This window comes from Pelophylax lessonae (assembly GCF_965119305.1).
Source record: "Pelophylax lessonae genome assembly, chromosome: 5".
NCBI lineage: Eukaryota > Metazoa > Chordata > Amphibia > Anura > Ranidae > Pelophylax > Pelophylax lessonae.
Genome location: NC_138772.1, coordinates 425,363,688 through 425,390,128, shown reverse-complemented (window position 1 = coordinate 425,390,128; position 26,441 = coordinate 425,363,688). Strand labels below are relative to the sequence as shown.

The 26,441-nt window shown below is 45.6% G+C and overlaps 1 protein-coding gene across 2 annotated transcripts in view; it reads left to right on the top strand.

Moving 5' to 3' along the window:
- LOC309556824 (acyl-protein thioesterase 1-like) overlaps positions 1-26,441 on the top strand; it is a 125,872-nt gene that overhangs the window by 76,506 nt on the left and 22,925 nt on the right. Inside the window, exons 1-5 of one of the 2 annotated variants that reach the window (XM_082259342.1) lie at positions 8,174-8,417; positions 15,543-15,605; positions 18,591-18,696; positions 21,877-21,961; positions 24,642-24,790. In XM_082259342.1, the coding sequence (XP_082115468.1) occupies positions 8,343-8,417; positions 15,543-15,605; positions 18,591-18,696; positions 21,877-21,961; positions 24,642-24,790 (478 nt within the window). In that variant the 5' untranslated portion in view covers positions 8,174-8,342. Of the gene's footprint in view, positions 1-8,173; positions 8,418-15,542; positions 15,606-18,590; positions 18,697-21,876; positions 21,962-24,641; positions 24,791-26,441 lie in introns of those variants that run through there. The other variant, XM_082259344.1, reaches the window with a different exon arrangement.

The following is a 26,441-nucleotide window of genomic DNA, read 5'->3' as shown; positions in this document are numbered from 1 at the left end:
ATCACATTACCAGCCATTCCGTCTGGTGAGTGAATTAATTATAAGAGGTGATGGATTATATTTTTTCTTGATGTGGCATTAATATAAGAAGACAAGAGGAACACACAATAATCATTTTTTTTTATTTTGATATTCATTTGGCACTATTTTTTGACACTTCATTCACATTATTTCACAGGAACTGTTTCAATAGATTATGAACACTAATGATTGATGTATGCACTTGTGGATATTTCTTTGAAACATTGTAACATTTTTCTGTTTGTTATATGTTTGCTGAATTAGTTTATGTTTATTAGTTTATTAGTCATGCCTGCCTCCAAAGACGCCCAAAAAATGCCCGATAAATGCCAGCAAAAAAAAAATGCAAGGTGTAGAGAAGCCGCCACACTGCTGTATTAATAATTATAAGAAAAATTATATTTTTTTTTGGGTTCTGGACATGCTACAGAGCTGAAACTTCACAGGTACACTTTTTAGACCAGACACTAAATCCAAAAAAAGTCATGCCTGCCTCCAAAAATGCCCGATAAATGCCTGCAAGAAAAACGGCCAGGTGTAGAGAAGCCATATTCATGTGCTACTAAAAATTATAAGAAAAATGCTCTTTTTTTCTTGTTCAGGACCATTTTTATGGAAAGTCGGATCCCAAGTCGCTTCAATTAAGATAAGGAGGCGACTCCCTTTGAAGTATATGGGACAAGTCGGATCACAAGTCGCCTCAAAGTAGTACAGGACCCTTTTCTGAAGTCGGAGTGACTTCAGTAGTGCCAATTAAGACAGCACTGATTGATTAACATTGCTTTTGTTATGTCAAGCGACTTGGGGCGACTTGAGGGCACACAAGTCACCTCACAAGTCGCGCTAGTGTGAATGGGCTCTTAGAGTCGCATGCCCAGAAGCTGTTTAGCAGGGAATGCCGCGCCTGCACCAGAAGTGACGAGCGGGCCGGTGCAGGCGCATTGACTCCTGGGAGCGATGACGTTCAGCTCCCAGAAGTCATCGCAAGCCGGAAGTGACGACGCGGGCCTAGCCGCAGAGGGAGGAAGTGGAAGGAAGGTGAGTATATTTTCTTCAAAAACAAGGTAAGTGAACTAAAAAAAAATTCGGGAGCATCCATTTCTTTATTTAGGTGATCCTAAGCAAGCGGATGGCCCAAACCCGATTTTTGTTTTCTTTTTTGAGGCCGAAACTCCGCTTTAACTGCTAAAAACAAAAAGTGTGAAACTGAAGACATGTTTGGGTGTAAGATGATGTCCGCTGTCCATGTCCTGCCAGAATACCGCTACTCATCAGAAAATGTAACGAAAGTGACGTTCTGAGCGAAAAATTCTTACTGCGCATGCGCCATGTGTTCCAACATGGCCCTATGCATTCCAATAGGTTTCCTAATGTGACAGAAGACGAAGGCATCAGCGGACATCTTCTTACACCCTGGCAAGTTTTCAATTTCACACTTATTTTCACACTAAACTCACCTAATATCCTCAAATACAAGATTCAATTTTTATTATAGATTTATTACTATTATTAGCGACAAGCCTACAGGTAGAAGGTGGCGACGGCCATCTTGGTACACCCCGCACTGCTCATCGCCACACAGATTATATAGTGAAATAGACTATTTCACTCGGTCGCAGTGAAATAACGGAATTTTTGTAAAATCTTACCGTAAAATTCCTTTCTCGGAGTCCTCCGACAGTCGCCGCCCACTCACAAGTCTTCACCAATGGGTATTGACCTTTGCTCCGCAGGAGTAGCTAGGCAACAAGAATTGTTAATACAAAAGCTTTTAGCATAGACATACCTCCCTGCACCAGCATTCCCAACTCAGTTTGGTAGCATAGCAGTAAGAGTACACAAAAAACCCCAAAAGAGGGGCGGGGGCGGCGACTGTCGGAGGACTCAGAGAAAGGAATTTTACGGTAAGATTTTACAAAAATTCCGTTTTCTTTTACGTCCTCCGACAGTCGCCGCCCACTCACAAGTCTTCACCAATGGGACGTCCCAAAGCAGTGTAGACATGAGGGGTGGGAGACGCAACCGTAGAAAAGGCAACGCAGTACCCACATCAGAGAAAGGAACCTTACCACAGTAAGAGAACCAACTGGGCAACAGGAAAGCGTGCTCAACAGGAGCAAAAACCCAGGAAAACAAGTAACCCAGGGGTAAAACACCCCAATAACCAAGGGCCCACAAAAACAAGGGTCCCTAAGAAACTGCCGCACTGAGAACTTTAATGCCAAAGGAGGCATCGGTAGATGCCTGAACATCCACCTTATAGAATTTTGAGAAGGTGTGAACGGGCGACCAAGTCGCCGCCTTACACACCTGGGCCACAGAAGCCTGATGACGGTAAGCCCAAGACGTACTCAAAGATCTGGTACAGTGCGCCTTCACAGGAAAAGGAGGAACCTTCCCCTTCAAGGCATAGGCTTGCTCAATGGTCTGTCTGATCCACTTGGCGATGGTCGCAGCCGACGCCGCCATGCCCTTCCGAGGTCCCTCAGGAAGGACAAAGAGGGAATCCGACTTGCGAAAAGATTTAGTGGACGACAGGTAAACCCTGATCGCCCAGACAACATCCAAGGAATGTAAGGCAACCTCCTTCGGATGCTTAGGCTTCGCGCAGAGCGAAGGCAAGACAATGTCTTCATTAAGGTGAAACTCCGAGATCCTTTTCGGAAGAAAGGATGGGTTAGGTCGCAAGACCACCTTATCCTTGTGAATCACCAGGTAGGGAGAACTGCAGGACAAAGCTCCGACACCCTGCGAGCCGAAGTGAACGCCACCAAAAAGGCAACCTTCTTGGACAACAGAGACAACGAGATCTCCCTGATCTTTTCAAAGGGAGCCTGTTGTAACACGGACAGAACCAAGTTCAAGTCCCATGGAGGCAAAGGTTCCCTCCTAGGAGGGGCCAAATGTCGCACCCCCTGAACAAAGGTGCTAACCAATGAATTAGACGCCACAGGGCGTTGAAAGAGAACGGCCAGCGCAGAAATCTGACTCTTAATCGTGGCCAACGCCAAACGCTGGTCCACTCCAGTTTGGAGGAAAGCCAACACTCTCGACACCGAGTATGAGCGAGGGGAATACCCCCTGGACTCACACCAGGCAAAGTATGCTTTCCAAGTACGGTAGTAAACTTTCCCCGAAGAGGCTTTTCTAGCCTTGATCAAAGTGGGAATGACCTCAGGGGAGAGACCCCTATCCTTCAGGACCTGGCTTTCAACAGCCAGGCCGTTAAAGCCAGCGACTGTAAAGCAGGATGGAATATCGGCCCTTGAGACAGAAGGTCTTCCCGAAGCGACAGGCGCCACGGAGGGTCGACTGCCAGATTTATGAGGTCTGCGTACCAAGACCGGCGAGGCCAGTCCGGTGCCACCAGAATCACCGCATGCTGTTCCGAGGCCAATCTGCGAAGCAGCCTGGACAGTAGTTGAAACAGGGGAAAGGCATACATCAGACAATACTGATGCCAGGGCGCCACTAACGCGTCCGAGGCATCCGCCCGAGGATCGCGCGTTCTTGCCACGAACCTTTCCACTTTGTTGTTTAGACGATACGCGAACAGGTCCACATCTGGAGAACCCCCCTTCGCGCACAACATCTGGAAGACATCCGGGTGAAGGGACCATTCCCCCCGGTCCAGGGTCTGGCGACTCAGATAGTCCGCCTGCCAGTTCTCCACCCCCGGTATGTGAACTGCCGTTATCGCCGGGACGTGTGTCTCGGCCCAAGACAGAATGTCGGCTACTTCCCGAGCCGCCCGGGCACTCCTGGTGCCCCCTTGATGGTTGACATAGGCCACCGCGGTGGCACTGTCCGTCTGAACCCGAACTGGACGGCCCCGAAGCCGGTCCGTCCATCGCAGAAGGCAAAGCTTTATCGTCCTCAATTCCAGAATGTTGATCAGAAGGGAGGACTCCTCCTCCGACCAAGTTCCCTGGGCGGACAAAATGCCCAGAACACCACCCCAGCCCGACAGGCTGGCATTCGTGGTGATCACCGTCCACAATAATGGACGAAAAGACTTGCCCCCCGACACCGCCGGGGACTGGAGCCACCACAGAAGATCCCTTCTGATGCTGTGGCTCAACGAAATCCGCAGATCCAGGGATTGCGGCCGCCCGTCCCACTCGGCAAGAATCTCCGCTTGGAGACCCCGCGTGTGAAACTGGGCAAAGGGGATCGCCTCGAAAGCCGAGACCATTAAACCTAGACATCTCATGCATGTCCGGAGAGACGAGTGCCGGTTGTCACTGAGGGACCTGACCTCGTCCTGAAGTGTCCGAAGCTTGTCTTCCGGTAGGAAGACCTTCGCTTGAACAGAGTCCAGAATCATTCCCAGGTAGGGAAGACGAACCGAAGGACACAGAGTCGACTTCGGAATGTTTATAGTCCAACCGAACTCCTGCAGTGTCCGCATCGTGGTGGACAGGTCGGTCACCAGGCTCTGACTGGCGTTTGACCTTATCAGGATATCGTCCAGATACCCCAAGACAGCAATGCCCTGTGCTCGCAACAGGGCCAGAACCGGCGCCAGCACCTTGGTAAAAACCCGCGGAGCCGAAGCGAGACCGAAAGGTAACGCCATGAATTGGTAGTGATCCTCCGCAATGGCGAATCAAAGGTACCTCTGGTGACCCTCGAAAATGGGGATGTGTAGGTACGCATCCTTCAGATCGATGGAGGCCATGAATTCCCCCGGACTCAGGGCAGCCACCACTGAGCGCAGGGATTCCATGCGGAACTTGCGAACCCGCGTAAAGCGGTTCAGAGCTTTCAAGTCCAGAATCGGATGCACCTTGCCCTCCTTTCTGGGCACAGTGAACAGATTGGAGTAAAACCCCCGAAATCTGTCCCGATGAGGCACCGGAACAACCACCCCTTGGGCCCGCAGGTCCCGCACCGCCAGGTGCAGATCCTGCAAGCGCTCCGGAGACAGCTGAAGATTTGAGGGAAAAAATCTGCCCGCCGGCCGAGAGAGAAATTCGATCTTATAACCAGATCGAACGATTTCCTGAACCCATCTGTCCCGAATGTGGGTCAGCCAAGGTTGTAGGAAACCGCGCAGACGTCCCCCCACCCCAGAAACGGGTGAGGGCGCCCCTTCAGGTGGAAGTGGTATGGGAAGTCGAACCGGACTGGCCGGACTTCTGCTTCCCTGCCCACGGCTTCTTCTGGGAGCCTTGGCCTTTGAAGGGCTTGCCCTTGGATTGCGACCTAAAGGCACGAAAGGACCCCTGAGAGGGTCTAAACGAGGAATTCCGTTTACCACGGAAGGACTTATGCTTGTGAGACTGGGGTAAGAGAGTACTCTTGCCCCCCGTAACCCCTTTTATCAGAGTATCCAAAGCCTCGCCAAAAAGGCGAGATCCCGTGTAGGGAAAATCCGTCAGCGTCTTGCGAGAAGATTGGTCGACCGACCAATTTTTCAGCCATATCAGACGACGGTTCAGTATCGCCACGCTGGACAGGCGCGCAGCCAAGGGAGCTAAATTCAAGTCCGCATCACACAAGTACATGACACCCTGATGGATCTGATCCACCATAGCCAACGTGGTAGGCGGAGCCGAATCAGCCACCAGGGTGCGCCTGAGCATCTTCGTCCAATCTGCAACAGCCTGTGCCGCCATAATGGAAGCAAAAATAGGCTTCAGCATAGAACCAGCAACCATATAGGCATGACGGGCAAGAGACTCCATTCTCCTGTCCGTAGGGTCCCGGAAAACCGGGGTGTCCTCAGAAGGAACCGCAGTAGCCTTGTTCAAAATGGCCACCGCGTGATCCACCTGAGGCGCCACACACCAACGCTCGTCGGTGGAGGGCGCAAACGGATAAAGCAGTTTAAACTTACTTGGCACAGTAAATGGCTTCTTTAAATTGCGCCACTGCTCATTAACAGTATGATGAAATTCCGCAGGGCAGGGAAAAGCCTGCGCTGATTTTCGAGTTCTCTGCGTTACAAAGGAGGACACCCTAGCAGGAGGAGTAGGCTCATCCTCTATGTGCAAGGTATCTTTAATGGAGGCAATCAGCTCATTCATGAGTGCAAGCTCTTCAGGCGAGCCAGGGGGAGAAACATCAACCCCCTCCACCTCTGCCTCCCCCTCGGACCCCATAAGGTCCAAAGATGAGCGGGACCCCGAGAAGGGTACGCCAGCCACAGCAGCCACATCGCCCTCTGAATCAGAGGAGATGGATAACCTGGCCCTTTTTGCGGATCGATCAGCCATCAGCATCTGCACCTGAGAAACCAAGGACGCCACCACCGCGGCCAGATCAGCCCCCTCGGGGGGTGCAGCAGCCCCTTGGTCCCCCACCAGGGCAGGGGGAAACTTGCTATCCTGAGAATCCATGCCCCAGCAATGAACAGGAAAAAAAGGTACTGGCCCTTTAACACCACGGCGAGCGCAGCCCACCGTACACTACTGTATGCACCGATCCCGCAGGGATAGATAACACTGAGCAAGGAAAGACAGGACAAAGAAGGTAAAAACCTGGGGAGAGCACAACAGGCTGCTGCCACCGATCGATGTTCCCAGAGAAAGAGGAAGTGATGCAATAGCTGGCTGACTGATATAGCCTATGAGGCTCCGCAAACATGGCCGCTCGGCTGAGGGATGAGGCTACAGGAAAATGGCGCCGACATGTGCTCGAACGAGCGCGGCCCGCCAAAATGGCGGCGAATGGCGCCAAAACACGGCGCTGTACAGGGACAGGGCCGGCCACAGCATATATGCAAAAAAATGGCGGATCGCAGCAGCGGCCGCCGCACAACATATGTCTGTACCTAAATCTGCCCCCAGAGCATAACTCACAGCAGAGCAGGATGCCCCCCCCCTCGCAGCCCACAGGCAATGCAGCCATACAGGGATCTGACAGGGAGCCCGCATTTGCACAGACATAGGGGGTACTACACAGCCACAGACTGACACACACACAGAAGGTCCCCACACAGAAGGTGCTTACCGTACCAGATGGCGTGGGGAACCGTCTCCAGCGACAAACCGCTATCAAGGCAGACAGGGAGTGCCGCAGCCAGGACGCTTGTGGACTGCAGCCATAGACCGCAGCATGGCGTCCAGTGAGGTAGCCACCTAACAGGCAGCATCCCTGCAGCGAACAGGGATGGGTCGTTCAATGTGCCAGGGCAAACCTAAGCTGAACGCTCGATGGCAGGCTGGGGATCCATCTGGCTCTCAGCCCTGAGATCCAGGGCGGCCAGTCCGAGACCCAGCTCCGCATGAACATCTTCTTCCGAAGAATCCTAAACTAAAGCTGACAAAATAACAGCTAGTAAAGAAAAGAAAAATACTTGAAATAAAATCAAAAAGGGTAGAAGGCTGAGACTAAAGCCCCAGCACAGGAAAGCCTGCTACTCCTAAGCTAGGCAAGATCAAACTGAGTTGGGAATGCTGGTGCAGGGAGGTATTGACTGAGGGGACAGCCCCTAGGGGTGTGTCTATGCTAAAAGCTTTTGTATTAACAATTCTTGTTGCCTAGCTACTCCTGCGGAGCAAAGGTCAATACCCATTGGTGAAGACTTGTGAGTGGGCGGCGACTGTCGGAGGACGTAAGAGAAAGTCTATTTTACTATATCAGGTGAGTTTACTGCTAAAATAAGTGTGAAATGTAAGACTTGAGTGGGTGTAAGAAGATGTCCGCTGCTGCCTCCATGTTCTGTCAGATTAGGAAACCTATTGAAGCGCATAGCGGCCATGTTGGAATGCATGGCGCACGCGCAATAAGCAATTTTGTTTGCACAGTCAATGCATTTTCTGATGGGTAGTGGTATTCTGATAGCACACCGCCTTCATCTTCTGTCAGATTAGGAAACCTATTGAAACGCAAAGCAGCGGTGATGTTGGACCGCATAGCGCGTGCGCAGTAAGCAATTTTGATCGCACAGTCACTTCCATTGCATTTTCTGCTGGGTAGCGGTATTCTGACAGAACACCGTAATGAGTTATCAGAGAATGGTTAGGCCCATAGCTGAAATGTGATCACAGCTCTGCTCTATAGAGGTGTACAGGTGGAAGCAGAACTGCTCATCTATCACGGTACGTGCATTTCCCACATCTAACCAGCAGGTGGCGCAAGCACTCTCCATACGCTGCTTACTATGGGCGTGGCGGACCGTACAGCACCTCCCCGGAAGAGGCCGCTCGTCTTCTAGAACGACAACATACTTGCGACCTCTCTGTTTGGGATTGTCGTGCTAGACTTCCGGTTGGACTGTAGGGAAGACGCGCTAAGCGGGAATTCGCCTTTACCTCCAGTGTTGTTGTCTCGTTTTCTCCGTCTCATTGTTTGCAGCCACCAATAGAGCAGAGATGAGCGGGTCCGGCGGGGAGGAGATTATCCGTATCGCCAAGAAGATGGAGCGCATGGTTCAGAAGAAGAACACGGTGAGCCCGTTGTGAAGTTGGCACAGGCCGCTGTCCTTGCACGCACCTTTTATTCCTCATATCTCCCCCATAGACCTATGCAATGGTGTGCGCTGGGGGATCTGAACAGCCTATCAGAGGGTGTCTTTGTGCTGCCTAGAGCGAGCAGACCAATGGTAGTGATTGGCGGTATAGGGCGGACTGATTTATACAGGGGGGGTTTCCTGAGGGTGGAAGATACGGAGATATCTGGAGTTCCCCGGTTGTTGTCTGCTGGGGTTCCCCTGTGCCTAACAATAGAGGGAGCCAGTGAGGGAACATCATCCCTGCCCATAGACTGGAGGGAAGGACACCCAGGGACCGGTGGAAGGAATAGAAGGATGTCAGAGAGGGACTGGACTTTGCTTTCCCTGAACTGTTCTGTTCTTTGTACTGGTCCTCTGGGTGTCTCCCTCATCTGTGATAATGCCTTCCTATGTGCTTAAAGCAGAGCCTCCCCCCCCCCCCAACTGCTGACTTTTATTATTAGGACACTTGTCCAGGGGTCCTGCGATGCATTCCAGCCCATTTTTGAATCGTCTCAGGTGCTGCTTCTGCCATTCGTGGTAAGCAATACCAACTTCACATGCCCAAAATGCACTGAGCTTTCTAACTGGCCCGGCGGCAGATGGAGGAGGAGGAGGAGGAGGGCGAACTTCTGAGGGATCCCCCTGTGGGGACAGTACCCGCTTCCCCCTGAAAGATGCCAAATGTGGCACCGGGGGGTAAGCAAGCAGATGAGGGCAGCTTCCAGTTTTGGGTGGAACTCTGCTGCTTTAAGCCCCCTATTTATCATGCGAATGACAGGTCCCATCCTCTTGCCAGCAATGGCAGTGTTCAAATTGATGCAACACTGACTTCTCAGTGCAGCATCATTTAAAACAAATAGTACATGTGCTACTTTTGGTTCATGTGTGTCTTGCATTGCATAGACATGTGTGCATGAAGCTGCACATACACTATACGGTATTACTGTGTGTTCCCAACCCACACAGAAAGCAGGTGCACAGGGGATGGCATTCATTCTTAATGGCACCCCCACGCGTTGGTTTTTTGCACATGCTGCCACATCACCATGCATTCTGTGCAGTGCGTTTTTAAAAAAAGAGTTGGGGATTTAAAGTATTGGGAGCCTGCCTTTACACGCACATGAACTTTAATGGTATCCCAGTCTTATGCCCCGTACACACGCAACGATTATCGGCTGACTTTTGTCCAGAGTGGTGGTTTGTTGGTTGGAATGTGCCTAGATTGCACACGAATTTTTTCAGCCAACAAAAATCTACTTCAGAAGTGATGTCATGTGATTTACTTTCCGTGTGTTTTTTCTTCTCTGAGCATGCCCAGTCTTGCTCATCAGATTTTTGTCTGCCGAAATCTGTACTGACTGACAGAAAATTGGCCGTTTTGTTGACGGCCAACAAAAATTTTATAGCCTGCACACCAAATTTTATTCGGCCGAAAAGTCGGAGCCGGTTGTCGAAAGCATCATACTAACAAGCCGAAAATCGGCCGATCGGACGTTGGCCGAAAATTCACGGCCAACTATCGATGCGTGTGTACGGGGTATTAGTCCGTAGGGTTCAATATTGAGTTGCCCCACCCTTTGCAGCTATAACAGCTTCAACTCTTCTGGGAAGGCTGTCCATAAGGTTTAGGAGTGTCTATGGGAATGTTTGACCATTCTTCCAGAAGCGCATTTGTGAGGTCAGCCACTGATGTGGAGTAGAAGGCCTGGCTCACAGTCTCTGATCAAATTAATTCCAAAGGCATTCTATCAGGTTGAGGTTAGGACTCTGTGCGGGCCAGTCAAGTTCATCCGTCCCAAACTCACTCATCCATGTCTTTATGGACCCTCTTTGTGCACTGGGGTGCAGTCATGTTGGATCAGGAAGGGGCCACCTCCTAACTGTTCCCACAAAATTGGGAGCATGAAATTGTCCATAATGTTTTGGTATGCTGACACCTTAAAGAGGAAGTAAACCCTCCTCTGCAACTTTTACCTATAGGTAAGCCTATGATAAGGCTTACCTATAGGTACTGTAAAGATCTCCTAAACATCCATAGTTTAGGAGATATTTACCTTACATGCAGCCGGTGACGTCACTGGCGCATGCGCTCTGAAGGAACGGCTGCTGGTGCCGTTCCTTCAGAGCCCCATGCCGTGACCTCCCGCGCGTGTGTCCAATCAGATGGCCGGATGCCGCAATCCCAGAAGACGGGCAACTGGACATGTCGCCCGTCATACAGGTAAGCGGGCGGCACGGCGGGGGCTCGTTCTGTAAGTATTTCATAATGAGCTAGTATGCGATGCATACTAGCTCATTATGGGTTTCTCTTTCAGGTTGCAGCAAAAAAAAAAAAAAAGTTTCATGGGTTTACAACCTCTTTAAGAGTTCCTTTTACTGGAACTAAGGGGCCAAGCCCAACCCCTGAAAAACAACCCCACACCATACTCTCCCTCCACTAAATGATTTGCACCAGTGCACAAAGTAAAGTCCATAAACGCATGGATGAGCAAGTTTGGGGTGGAGGAATTTGACTTGATATCTTCAAAATCATGCCTGATGCCACACAGAGATGCGGCTTTGAAATTGCCCGATTTCTAAGTCACACTTAATATGAATGGGGGCTAAGGCCTGTTTCACATAGGCTTCAGCTTGTGTAGGAGTGGTGTGAGCAGCAAGCTTTGACAAAGCATTTCCAGAGCTTTCAGCAAGCTTTGTTGAAGCTTTGAAAGTATCATTCAGCTCTAGTTTGTAAATGCTGTACACAGATCCTAACTGGAGTGCTGATTGCCACTTTATACAAGCTGCTAGTAGGCTTCAGCACTTCTTGAAGCTTGTTGAAAGCCTGCTAGCAGCTTGTTTTAAAGTGGCAGTCAGCACTCCCATTAAGATCTGTGTTCAGCATTTACACAGTGGAGCTGAGCCCTCGTCCACATTGCAGCGACTTGTCAGAAATGGCCATGTTCAAATCGATACAACGCCGCATCGATTTGAAAAAGTAGTCCCTGCACTAATTTTGACAATTTTGTGTGCGACTTTCATAGACATCTGTGAATGAAGCAGCACAGATGTCTTCATAGTCGCGCTGAAGTGGCTTTAACCACTTGCCGACCGCCGCACGACTATCTACGGCGGCGGTCAGCCCCTCACAGGCAAAGTGACGTAGGTCTACGTCGCTCGCCTGTGAGGGTTTAGGGAGCGAGCGCGCGCCGCCGGAGGCGCACTCCCGCTCCCGCGTGGTCACGGACCCCCCCCCCCGCGAGTGTGACCGGCGGACCCGATCGCCGCCGGCCACTCTGCGATCGGCGGGGGAGAGGGAGAAAGTCAGGCAGCTTGTGTAAACAAGCTGCCTGTCATTCTCCTCTCTGTATGAGAGATGATCACATGGATCTACTATGTAGATCCATTGATCACTCTGCATACAGTTGAAGCCACAGCCAATCACAGTTAGAATCACGCCCCTAGGGACACACACAGCCCCTCCCTCTCAAATAAAGTTAACCCCTTCACTACCAGTGTATTTTTACAGTAACAGTGCATATATATAGCACTGATTACTGTAGAAATGTCACTGGTAACCCCAAAAGTGTCACAAATGTCAGTCAAGGGTCCGATCTGTCCGCCGCAATGTCGCAGTACCGCAAAAAAAATCGCAGATCGCCGCCATTACGCGTTAAAAAAAAAAACAACAAAAATGACAAAAATCTTTCCCTTTGTTAGTAAACGCAATAACTTTTGCGCAAACCAATCAAAATACGCTTTTTGCGATTTTTTTTTTTTTTTTTTTTTTTTTTTTTTTTTTTTTTTTTTTTTTTTTTTTTTTACCAAACATATGTAGCATAAAACAAAATGGCCGAAAATATTAAAAAATTTTGATTTTTACATTTTTTTTGGGGGGAATTTCATATAAAAAAAAAGGGAAAAATATTGCTATTTTTGCAAAATTTACGCTCTTTTTTTGTTTATAGCGCGTGATCAAAAAATCGCACAGGTGATCAAATACCGCCAAAAGAAAGCTCTGTTTGTGGGAAAAAAAGGACGCCAAATTCGTTTAGGTACAGCGTCGCACGACCGCGCAATTGTCCGTTAAAGTCACGCAGTGCCGAATCGCAAAATACCCTCTGGTCGTTTAGCAGCCAAATCCTCCGGGGCTTAAGTGGTTAAAATCGTCCGTTTTTTTTTTTTTTTTTTTTTTTTTTTTTTTTTTTTAGGTTAAGTTGCACGATATTAAAGCCACATTCAATGTGAATGAGGGCTTAATGGTACTTTAAAAGCTTCCATAAAGCTTGCTGAAAGCTCTGCAAAAGCTTTCTTAATACTTGCTATTCACATTGCTCTTATACAGGTTGAAGTCTCTGTAAAACGGGTCTTATGCATTAAAAGATAACTCCAGGAAAATGACTTTTTTGCTATGTACTAATCAGCTCTATGGGTGTCCCATTTTTTGTCAGTTTATTCAGCCCTGAGATGTACCCTCCTAGCTCTAGTACAGTGTATACAGTGAGGGGTATGTGGAAAGCTCCATCTCCTCCATTCTTGTCTTTTCACTGAATACAATGCATTTACAAAAGACCTTTGTTGTTGGGGGTTTCCATACACATTCAAAAAGAAGTTTGGGTTTCCTATTTTTTTTTTTCATCCTTTTTCCTGTAAGCTGTTCATAAAAATCCTTCCAGCCCTCTGAGAAGTGTGCCCTTTCTATTTAAGGTAAATACCCGTGGCAGGGGCTACAGTCTTCTCTGGATTCTTATGCTGATTATCTTGTCAGGATCCATCTCTTCTCTGATGTTGGCTTCTTTTACTTTCACTTTCAGTGACCGTGGTAAACATACAACATAACAGTGCAGCGCAATCAGCATGAACACATCAATAGAAAAAATGTGATAGTAAAAGCCCAAAAGTCCCTTGTAAAGGAAGGATCGCATAACAAGTGAGGTATTGAGTCCAGAGTCCACTTCAGGTGATGAACCTCCACCTCCTATTAAGCTATTGCGCTCACCCCAAGATTAGACCTCTGTGTTACTAATAGGTCTAATGCACTCGTCTTTGTGATCACTCATTGGATGTGATACCGCGACATCCCAGCCTACAGTATTCCGTGTCCAACATGTGCAGCCAGGAAAAGCAGAGGGGCAAGAACTCCCCACGAGTAATATACATGAAGTGCTATAAAGCAAAATCTAAGAGCGATCCACTTTATAAATGGTTGCGCTTAGTCATGACAATATAAAACCGCAATGAACCAAGCAGCCGGTGTCCAGACGGCTTAGTGAAAGGATGGCATATGTGGAATTATTATTTTTTTAATTCTATATTTTTATTATTTCCTCTACCCGATGTATGAGGAATTGTATTTAAAAATGACATTGCAGGTCTGTTTAATTTGACTCTGAGTGAGCAACTATACGATGACTTGTCTAGCCCTTCTTTCTTTTTTTGGGCACTAGATGTCATTGCAAGTGGCTTCTCTGTTGGAGCATTTTAATTATCAAGCTGTTGCTTTTCGTTGTGAGCAGTTCTTAATGAAGTGATGTCGTATGTAGCTCCACCCCGCTGACGTTGTCCCATACAACGTAACGCGTACGGGGAGAGGGCTACCTGCCTGACATCAGCTGCTGCCATCCTTTCACGAAGCCACCTGGACACTGGCTGCTTGGTTCATTGCTGTTTTATATTATCATCACTGTAAGTGCAACCGTTTAATAAATTGAGAACCTTTTATAAAGTTGATCACTTAGATTTTGCTTTATTGCCCTTCATGTATACTTGTGGGGAGTTCTTGCTGGTGGATTGTGATTGCCTCTGCTTGTCCTGGCTGCACACGTTGGACACGGAATACTGTAGGCTGGGATGTTGCGGTATCACATCCAATGAGTGATCACAAAGACGAGTGCATTAGACCTACTAGTAACAGAGGTCTAATCTTGGGGTGAGCGCAATAGCTTAATAGGAGGTGGAAGCTCATCACCTGAAGTGGACTCTGGACTCAATATCTCACTTGTTATGCGATCCTTCCTTTACAAGGGACTCTTGGGCTTTTACTATCACATTTTTCTATTGATGTGTTCATGCTGATTGCGCTGCACTGTTTTATGTTGTATGTTTTGTGATTAACCTTTTAGTGTCCAGCTGGATTATTTACATGTATCACTATTTGGGTTTACTCCTTGCGCTTATTGCCTTTTGCCTATAACAATGGTAAACATGACAAATCAAGATAGTGCATCTATTTAATGGGGACACAGACAGCAATAAAAATGACAGGTGTTCTAATCCCTCTCCACTCTATCCAAAACTAAAACCAAAAGATTTGCCTTTAGTTATACTTTCAGTAAAAACAGGTAGGTAGGTCTTGTGTTGTGGCTGGATAAAACTTGTCAGGATATTGGGGACCGGTCATTCGCCACCAAGGACAATAGCAGGATCTCTGTACTAGCCATGGTGAATCAGGTACATATAAGGTTGTTTGGGAAAGGTCAAAGGCTAAGTTCACATAAGATAAATAATATTACTACAAGAGCGATCATCTGCCCATTCACAGTTCATTAAGAACTAAAAAGCCATCTGCAATTGTGGCAGATGAGACTTTGTAGTTCATTCACAGATCTGTGTGGGTAGGGGGGTGGGGGGATCCCATTAACAGATTGCTCACTTCTCAGAGCGGGGAGCATTGGCTTATCTGTTACTGGCCTCTGCTCTGCCCCTCCAGTGCTCACTGGGCCATCAGACTGTGGAGGGGGTGGTAGCAGCTGGTTCTGGCTCTCAGCAGTGCAGACAAACTGGAAGGAAGGGGCAGTGCGTGAAAGGTGCCCCATACCTTTCCTGCTTGCTGAATGCGCAAAGTGGAACTTCAGTCTTCCAATCAACATTGAAATATTTTAATCTAATGTTGCTAGCGTTTGTAAAAAAGATAGGAAAGTATATCATATTTACTTTTTTTTTTTATAAACAAATTAAATTTTTAATCACTAAAATGTTATTAAAAATGGGAATGCATTAATTGATATGCATTGGTAGAGTGGGTTTTGTATGCATGATATAGTCATATATTCTTCAATAACTGTAGATATTAAGATTTTTTTTCTTCATTGTTTTGCAGGCTGGGGCTTTAGATTTATTAAAGGAACTTAAAATTCTCCCAATGACATTGGAGCTTCTTCAGGTAAGTTTTGTGGCACTGTTCTGGTTTTAGGTTAAAAAAAAAAAAAACTATACCTTGATAACTTAGTACTGTAATTATGAAGGCTGCTATTGCTGAATTATACAGGCCACGGTGGTTAAGCCTTGGCACTGCAGCTTGCAGAAATCCAGCATTTTAGAGTTGTCACCGGAAAAGGAATAGTAAAGAGATCCTTTGACAGTCACCCACTGTGGTGATTGTTGTGCATGGAGGTATTTTACCTCCCTTTGGGGAGATTTTCTCTCCTTTTGTGATGTCTCAAGCTAAAGTGAAGGAAAATCTTCCCAAGGGGACACCCAATATCACAGGGGTTTCAATCCTTTCCCTACTCTATCCAATTAAGTCTGCCTTTACACCATTGTGTTGCACTACCGCAGTATGCACCCGTTGGTGCATTGCATTGCAGTGCCATTCATTCAAAAATTACACCCTTGACTCACTGGGGGGTGATTAACCAAAACTGGAGCACACAGAATCTGGTGCAGCTTTGCATAGTAACTAATCAGCTTCCAGGCTTTATTGTCAAGGCTTAATTTAACAAGCTGAAGTTAGAAGCTGATTGGCTACGATTTACAGCTACACCAGATTCTGTGTGCACCAGTGCTATTAAATTCCCCCTCACTAATGCAACAACTGTGTGCAGTGTTGGAGGGAGAAAGAGAGTAAAGCTGCCCATAGATGGTTCTAGGGGGACCAGCAAAATTTCAATCCTTTCATGGACCGAAATCAATCTAGCAAATTAACTTTTGTGGTTTTTAATTATTTTTCACTATGGGCACTTAGATGTATTTTGGCAATGTAGGAGGAAAAGGGAGAGTTCTCCGTTCTTTGACGGACACAGCTCCTGATACTTCTTAACCATTGGGTTATACTGCCCCCTACAGGAGTAGGACACTAGGCAGTAAAAAGCTTGACTACGCCTATGGGCAGTCCCCAGGGGTGTTTCTTCTTCTGGAAAAATTCCAGACATTGCAGGAGGCAATTCAGCTTCTGCTGTTCAGCAGACTGTCATTCCTCCAGGCTTGCATGCGGGCGCTGGGCCCGATGGTGTCCACCCTTGAGGCGGTCTGTTTGCACAGTTCCACACAAGATCTCTGATAAAGAGATTCTGGTGAAATGGGACAAGGATCCACAGTCTCTAGAGGTGGCTTTATTCTCCGGCACTTCAACAGGGAAAATCCTTTCGTCACCTGTACTGGACGGTTGTCACCATGGATGCCAGCCTGTCCTGGTGGGAAGGCATCCTCAGCACAGACCTGCTCAGTGGGTCCAGACTCTGGCAGAGTCCAGACTGCCGATGAATGTACTGTAACTCCGAGCGATCAGACCGTCTGACTCATTGAACAATTCGTCTTCAGGGGTGTACGGTACAAATTCACGGCCATGGTCTGTCAATCACCAAGGGGGCTAAAAGTGGCTATAATGGTGGACAATAAATTCAATTCATATTCATTTAAAAAATTTTTTTTTTATTTAAATTTTTCTTATTTATTATTAATTAAAAGCTGAATGTAATATATATATATATATATATATATATATATATATATATATATATATATATATATATATATATATATATTAATTTCTGGTCAGATATCGGCACCGATATGGCCATTTTAGATGGATCGGGGGACACCTGTTTTTTTTTTTTTTTTTTTTCCTGTGAGATTTACTATCAACTCCTGGACTGGGTGAAGGGCTAGATAATCTATATCCAGTTGTCGTCACAGTCTGGCAAGTGAGTGCGTACAGACCTTGGCTCCGCACTAGGTTTGCCCCAACATAGCTCCACCGGACGGTGGTTGGCCTGCGAGGTCGCATACGACTGGGTCTTGGCCCGAGTCGCAGCGTTCCTCTTGGCTGACAGCCGCCCCCACATTTAGATGGAAAGGAGGTTCTGTCTGGAGCGTTGCCCTCCTGGTTCCTGGTATGGTAAGTAACTGTCCCCCTCTCCCTCTGTAGGGTTTTGGGGAGGACGAAGGCCCCTCAATGGGGAGGTTGGATCCCCGGGTTCCCCTCCTTCCTGTTAGGCACACCCCTCATCGCTCTGGTGGTCCCTGTGGGCCATCTCGCCCCCCCCCCCCTCTTCATTTACGCTGGGGCTGTGGGGTGGCCTGGTCCACCACCTGGTGTGAGGGAAGTCAGACTCAGTGGTTATGAAGATCAGGAGCTGCGTCCATCAATGGAACATCAGAGAAATGGATTTTACAGTAGGTCAAAAATCCCATTTCCCTGTGGTAACATCTGCCACATGAGTGAGGTTGAATGTACACTCTGTTCATTAGCACAGAGACCTGTAATGTGAGGAGGATACTCTGTGTATAAAATAAAAAACCATCAAGGATCAGTTTATTTTAAAGAGCAATCCCCAGAGTGAAGTCACAATTTATTTTCTTTTAGTGAGTGATGGTTTGCAGCAGTATGGCTAAGGTGGAGATCGTCATATGCCCTCCTCCACCTCAGCCTATGACCATGCGCGAAGACTGACCGAACCTATATCTGGCAGTATATACTGTATGTAGCTAGTGCTATTAGAGCGGGCCCAGCGTCCAGACCTTTCTGGCTGGAAATAGTTCGTTTTATGCCACCTTGAGGAGAGAACTGGACGGTGAAAATAAAATTGGAACTCTACTTCAGCTAAAGGCTTTGTTACGCAGGGAATATTATCTCATACAAATTTTACTACATAAATATTAAAATAGTGTGGTTATGATTTTTCCGTCTTAAGGGGACCTTGTTGGCACATTGCAGGTTCAACATACCGTGTTACTGTAACTGCTGCACAGTTACTGGAGTGGACTTTCTGCTAAATATCTGTTCACCCCCCAATCATGTCTAAATTTACCTGCAGAGCTTGTCACCTGAGGAAATTACAGAGTGTGTATTATCACCAGTGTTTTCTCTAGTATCTTTGGTTTGACGACTGTATGTGCCCAACCCATTTGTTTTTTTGTTTTTTTCCAGTCCACGCGAATTGGAATGTCTGTGAACGCCATCCGTAAACAAAGCTCCGATGATGACGTGACCTCTCTAGCCAAATCGCTCATTAAGTCCTGGAAAAAACTTTTAGGTAACAAAGGACTTTACCACCTTCCAGCTATTTGAAACAGTAAATGCTTCTGAATAAGAGAAATGTATATTTTAAAAGAAGTTTCTTATTGAGCTCATCCTTTGCCAGGTATTCCATGCACTTGTCTACTGATGCTATGGTACTGCACCATGATAACTTGATAAAATCGTAAGGTAAATAAAAAAAAAAAAAAAAACAAACATCTCTATACTTGCATAGAGGAATTGCATAGAGCGGCCCCAAACCTCCTTATCTTGGGTTCTCCAACATTGCTCCTTGCCCCTCCCCTTTGTCCAGTGCCCCCACAGGAAGCCGCTTCCCATGGGGGCACTAATGCTTGCTTGAGCCCTGCTGCTGCGTTCCTTTGACACAGACAGCAGCACTCTGCTCCCTCATCACTGGCTTTGATTGACAATGGCTCTCGGTGCCCCAGGATAATCAGTGTGACCCAGAAGTGAGGGGAGAGAAGAGCTGCAGATGTGCATAGCGCTGGATATAATAAGGGCTCAGGTAAGTAAAAGCTGGGGGGGGGGGGTGAGGAGGAATGCTAATGCCTAAATATATTTTTACAAGGAATGCATTAAGGTAAAAAGTGTTTAGGCTAAAGAACCACTTTAGGGTCCATTCACACAAATGAATTGGATGTAGATACTTAAAACTGACCGTCTGCAGGAATGAAGGCCTCCTATCACTCCTGTAAATTACAAATGTCAAAGTTTGCATTGAGCCCAGTATTTGAATCACATTAAAATCCCCTTTTTTTTTGAAAGACTCAAAGATGAATTAAAGCCTACCTTCTATTTGTAGTACAGTGGCTAAGTGGTTAGCACATGCCCCAAGTGACTACCTGCCTGGAGTTTGCATGTTCTCCCTGTGCCAGTGTGGGTTTACTCTAGATACTCCGGCTTCCTCCCACACTCCAAAGACGTGCTGGTAAATTATCTTCCTCCTGTCTAAATTGGCCCTAGTATTTGTATGATTGTGAGTTAGGGACCTTGGATTGTAAGCTCTTTTGAGGGCAGGGACTAATGTGCATGTACAATATACTGTATATATGTAAGTTGACAGCGCATTATAAGTACCAATCTTATTAGTAATAATAATTATGATCCAATTATTTGAGAAAAAGTTTGTTACAAAGAACACAAGTTATCTGTTAGTCTTCTGCAAGTCTTGACTTGTAAGACTGTAAGAAGGTGAACTACACAGTGAAGTCCCGTTACCAGGGAGAGCACATAGATGACTCCTTCACTATTTTTGCACATATTCCTGACTGTTAGACGCTGAGGTATTGAATTAAAAACAAGTGTATTTTTCTGAAAGAGGGGTTTTGGTGATCTAAAATTGCATTGGTTTACTTCTGGCATCAGTTTCAATGCTTTTTGGAAAATGCTAGTTTCCTGGCTTCCAGACCCAAACGTTCTGTTACTGAACCCCTGCAAGCATGTAGCCAGTAAGGTTTGAGAATTGGAAAACAGTTGCGTAAAAATAGAGGTGAGATCTGCCATTTCAAATGTTTGTTCAGACTTTTTTTTGTAGAAAATCTCCAAGGCACTGGGGTCAACTTAGAAATTGATGTTCTGTTAATTCTTTCTGTTTAAAGTGATTCTAAAGGCTGAAGATTTTTTTTTTTTTTTACCCTAGTGCATTCACTGCATTAAGGTAAAAAACATTTCTGATTGCAGCTCCCAACGCCCCCCCCCCCCCCCCCATCCCCCAGTCCTTATACTTACCTGAGCCAGATCCTAATCCAGCACAGTCTTGAGACAACAGCTGCAGCCATTGGTCTATGGACACATAGGCCGACTTGTGCCCTTATAGTAATAGCAAGCAACTTGGTGGGGGGGAGTCAGGAGTGCCGGCGGGAGCCTGAGAAAAGGTGAGTTGGGACAGTTCTGTTCATCACCATTGCACAGAGCAGATAAGTATAGCTAGTTTGGTGATGTTTGAAAGAAGAAAGGAGAAAAAAAAACGTGTTTAATATTACTTAAATTTTTGGAGAGGGCACCATAAGAATTGTGTGAGGGGAATTTTAGAACAAATGAATAGGTACACAACATTTCTGTATCTTTGTTTCGATGTCCTCACTGTTTCTTCCTCTTGGTGAAGAGCGCCTCTTATCCACACAAGTAATGCCTGGGAGGAGCTTCCTACTTAGCAGAGGAGGATGAAGAGACCCCAAGAGGCTGCAATCCATGGTGTAGTATACATCAGTCCAGACAAGGATAGGACACTTTCCCAAAAAAAAAAAAAAAAAAATCACTTTTTAGGATGAAAGGGCACTGCATTTGTAAAAACTTGAAGATTAACAAACATCACACCCGTACTACGCGTGCATACCTTTTAGACTAAAGAAAACTGTTGCTGCTGTTCATCACAGTGAAATCAAAACAAATGAAACGTACCACAGCACATAAAGCATATAAAGAATTGCACTTACAATTTTGCAGATCAAAAACCACGATCCATAGCCCAATGCATATATATGTATTGGGCTATGGAATGCGGTTTTTGATCTGCAATATTGTAAGTGCAATTCTTGATATGCTTAATAATATAGGAAATGTACTACACTATTTAGATCCCCTTTTGTTTCTAATGTGAGTGGTGATCATACAGAATCTACAGGAAGTGATATCCCTCTACTTACCAGAAAAAGCTTGTTAGACCCACATGCAGTATTGCTAAGGGGTCAACGTCTTCTGGTAAGTTCAAGCACATTGGGGTGTGGAGCACAGCTTGTTGCATGGTACTTCAGGCACAGAAGCACTCCGATTTCATAATTTTCCATGGACTTTTACTTGACACTTGATTGTTGGAATAATGGACTATTTTCTTTAAAATTGTTATTTCCAGTATTCACATTGTATTATTTTACAGGTGTTGATGGTTTTTTAGGGGTGCACTTCTCTTTACAGTCAAGCACCTTATTCATTAGAGATACACTTGGTACCATAATTGGTATATGCACACATTTATAGCTTAATGAAATTATCTCCATCACTGGTATAGTTTGGTGGGTACACATATGCCATATTTTTTAATTTTATATATATTTTTTATTATTACTTATTATTTTTTGCACTGTGGTACATGTTTCGTTTGATTTGTAAAAACTTGCTGGCTCCTTATTCAGATAGTGGCTCAAGATTATTGTATCCCTTTTTTTATTTTTTCTAGATGGCCCTTCCGATGACAAAGAGCCAGAGGAAAAGAAAGAACCACTGCCTCCTGCCCAGAACAGCCCAGAAGCCAGAGAAGAAAGGTATTTTTGCATATGTTGATTATTGTGCAGCTTTTCTATTTCTAGTTTTATGCTAACTGTAGTCCAACAAGGTAACCTTCCCATCTGGACACAGTAGAGATTGCAGTATATTTTCTCACTGGCTCTTGGTGAATCTTCTTGACTTTTATAAAGCTAAATTCCCCCTAAAAGGGGTGCTGCTTTGAGATAAGTGCTTAGTTGCTATAAATGTAGATCATAAAACTGGAAACTATTGAACCTTGTTAGGAGGTGCGTTTGCTGAAGGTCACAGGCTTCTTAATTTTGGTCAAATTATGGAGTACTCTTCTCAAAACTGATCATTACAGGCACATCTGCTATGAGGCTACCGAAGGCATAGGTGGTAACCAAACTTACAATCTATTTCAGTCAGTTTTTTTTTTTCCTTAATGCCTTCCCCCAAAATCCAGTAGCCTACTAACAGGCCATAGTTGTCATTAATGTAGTGCACTTTTTTTTTTTTTTTTTCTTAAAACGCTTACTGGTCCCTGAACAGGCCGCACGTTTTGAGATGCCATCCTTCTTCATTCTGTGGATAGCTCCATACTCCCAATCCAAATGGAGTCCAGAGCTATCTGAAAGAATGAACCTGGGACCACCACAGGCTCAGGACTGTTTTTAAAAAAAGAAAAATGCTGTGCAGCCTTTGGCAGGGCGAAGCAATGAGTCTCAAGTGTGGCTAGTATTTGCCTACAGAAGATCCACTAAAGGGGTAAAGGGTTTAGGCTCATAAGATTTCACTAAAAGTGAAATTGTTCTTTATTGGTATATTTGTAATTAAAGGGAAGCTCCAGGCTCCCCCCCCCCACAAAAAAATAATTAAGTCCACAGCTACAAATAATGTAGCTGCTGACTTTTAATACTAGAGCACTTGCCTATCCAGGCTTTAAGCGGTGTCCTCACCTGAGCCGATTCTTCAATCGGGTACAAGCACCACCATCTTGACTAAGGGAAACCGGCAACGAAGCCTTGCAGATTTACTGCCGCTTTCCTACTGGGAATGCGCAAAGCGTGCTGCACTTTCATGAATGGGCCACAGTCTTCTGGGACTTGTGATGTATCCCAGAAGGCTGTGGGGGAAGGTTGTTGTGTGTTACTCCCCTAAAGCGGTTTTAAAGTGAATACTATGCATGAAGGTTAAAAACCTGTGTGCATGGATGGAGGGTGTGGCCTGAAGCTGCGTGGAGTAGGACGCAGTTCATCGGAGCTCCGTCGGCAGACCCGCTTTTCCTTCTGCTGCTTATCAAGAAAAATCAGCACAAATTACACATAGTAAACATTGTTAGGTGCACATTTAACCCTTTGATTGCCCCAGATGTTAACCCCCTTCCCAGCCAGTGTCGGTACAGTGACAGTGTATATTCTTACCACTGATCACTGTATTAGTGTTACTAGAGATGTCAGTGGCAGTCACTTATTGTCAAATTGGCGGCAGTCCTGCTATAAGTCGCTGATCACTGCCATTACTGCCGTTACTAGTAGTAAAAAAAAAAAAGAAAAGAGAAACTCCAGTATGTATCTGTTTTGTAGACACTAAAACTTTCACGCAAACCAATTACACTTATTGTGATTTTCTTTTACCAAAGACCTACAGCAGAATACATTTTGGCCTAAATGAGAAGCATAAACTCTGTAGTGATTAAATACACTGAAGGAAAGCTGTATGTGGGGTAAAAAACTATTTAAATTTTGTTTGTGTACAGCATTGCGTGATCGTGCAGTTGTCAGTTAAAATAGCGCAGTGCTGAATAGCAAAAAAGGGCCTGGTCATAAAGGGGATAAAAGCTTCCATAGCTGAAGTGGATATAGAACTCTGCTTTGTGTATTGTGGTCTTTGGTGGGATGTAGTTCCTACAATCCAGATGGGACGATGTGCCTAAAGCCCCGTAACCCACGTACCGATCGTCGGCCGAACGATCGGCCGTCTTTTGTCCAGGGCTGTCGTGTCTGTTAAACTGCAAAAGACTGCACACGAATTTTGTCGGCCAACAACAGCCGACTGCAGAAGTGATGTCATGTGATGGTTAACTTTCCTTGTCTTTTTTCTTTTCTGAGCATGCCCAGTCTTGCAAATCTGCTGTCTGTCGGCCAAATTCTGTACTGACTGGCGAACAATCGGCCGTTCTGGTGTTGGCCAACAAAAATTTTAATGCATGCACGACAGATTCTGTTCGGCCGAAAATGCGCTGTTGGCTGTCGCAAGCATTATACTAACAAGCCTACAATCGGCCGATCGGTCGTCGGCCGAATATTTTCGCCCGATAATCGGTACGTGTGTACGGGGCTTAACTCCCTTTTAGTTCTTTTGTGTCTCCAATACCTTACTGGTTTCACTTTGCAGTGAGTGACCATCCTGGGTCTGTCTTTGGGACAGGTTTTCCTAACTAGCCTTTGTTATACTTTGTAATTTTTCCTTCAATTGCTGTCTTCTAACTTAATAGTTTTACCTGGAACCTGCCAACTAATTTGAGGCTGCCCTTCTAATTTTTTAGGTGCTTTCTGTGAGTAGAGCTGAATTTCTACAGTACTGGAAAGCTGTCTCTGCTAGTGTTTGCTAGAAAATTGTACATGTCTATTAGAGTGACAGATTCTGGTTTGGTTCAGGGCACTATACAGTTTTGTAGGCCGTTCTGCATTACCCTCCTTTCTTTTCCACTCTCAGCAGTTCAAGCAGTAATTCCAGCTTTCGGAAGGAGGACTGTGCCGCCTCATCTGAAAGCTTCATAACCTCTTATCCACGAGCTCCTAGTACATCAGACCCTGTTCGGATTAAATGCAGAGAGCTGCTGTCTGCAGCCCTGAAAACAGGAGGTGAGTTTCAGTAGATACATTTAACAAATTTAAAGTGATTGTAAAGTTTTTTTCCTTATTAAAATAGCAAACCTGTTATACTTCCTCTGTGCAGTTGGTTTTGCACAGGACAGCCCGGATCCTCCTCTTCTTGGGTCCCTCTTCGGCTCTCCTGGCTCCTCCCTCCTGTTGAATGCCCCCACAGCAAGCAGCTTGCTATGGGTTTACCTGAGCCGAGCTACATCGCCAAGTATCCATTCGGCCACAAAGCTGCCATTCTGCCCAGCTCCTTCTCTTTCTGATTGTCTGAGTTTGACAGCAGCGGTAGCCAATGACGCCGCTGCTATGTCTCAGCCAATTAGGAGACAGAGATGCCTGAGGTACTCGGGGACATTGCTGGATAGCTAGTGGGCTTAGATAAGTATTGGGGGGGCTGCTGCACACAGAAGGATTTTTAGAATGCATGAAGATAAAAAAAACCTTCTGACTTTACAACCCCTTTAAGAAGACTACTGGGGAAAGCGAAGTTCTTCACAAAGTGGAAACATGCCTATTGTCTGGAATTGGTTACTATAGCATTTATTTGGAGGGGGTGGGGGAGCTTTTGATTTTTCAGTTTTTTTTTAATCTGCTTCTTGATTATTCATTTTTTTTTTTTTTTTTTTACTCCTCCTGTTTTTCTAGGTAATGCTAGTTTGTTGCCACTAGAGGGCATAACCATCTTTAGCATTGTGTATGAGATAAATGCATGAAGTTACAGAAGCATATTTACGTATCTTTGTAATATCACACCATAAGTAATTGTGAGGCATCAAACAGCAAATTACGTAGGCCTTTCCATACGTTCTTCGTAGATCTGGGAAGCTGCTTTTCCTGGAACTAAGTAATGTGCAGTTTATCCCTCAGGATATCCTTGATCATATCAATCCGATATTACTACCTCCATTCTGAAAAAATTAGGACACTATGTAAAATCTACATAAAAACAGAATGCAATAATTTGCAAATCCCATAAAATTATTCACAATAGAAAATAAAAAGCATATCAAATGTTTAAACTGAGAAAATGTGCCATTTTAATAAAAAAAATTAGGGTAACTTTGAAATTGAAGGGACAGGGTAACAACAAGCTGGCAAAGGAAGAGCTGTGGAAGAACATTTTGCAACTATCTAGGGTAATTGGCAAAAGGCCAGTAACACAACTGGCTAAAAAAAGGGCATCTTGGAGGTTCACCAATCTGTGAAAAGCTAAAACTAAAAATTGTAGAACAATTGAATAATTTTTCCCCTATGTAAAATTGGAAATACTTCAAATACATCATCATCTACGGTACATAATGTCAAAAGATTCAGAATCTGGAGAAATCTCCGTGCACAAGGAACAAGGTCAAAACACAATATTGGATGCCTGTGATCTTCAGGCCCTCAAACTGCGATGTATTCTTAGCTGGACATCATTGCATGGGCTTTGGCATACTTTCAAAAATCACTCCTTGTGAACACAGTTCCCCTTGCAATCCATCTTAGGCAAAGGCCTATTATGCAAAGCCACATCTGAACATTATTATTATTGTTAATATTATTATTCTTATTATTGCGCAAACAGTTTGCGCAGCGTTTTACAATATAAACCCTTGTTCACATTGACTGCGGCTTTGAAATGGTGCGACTT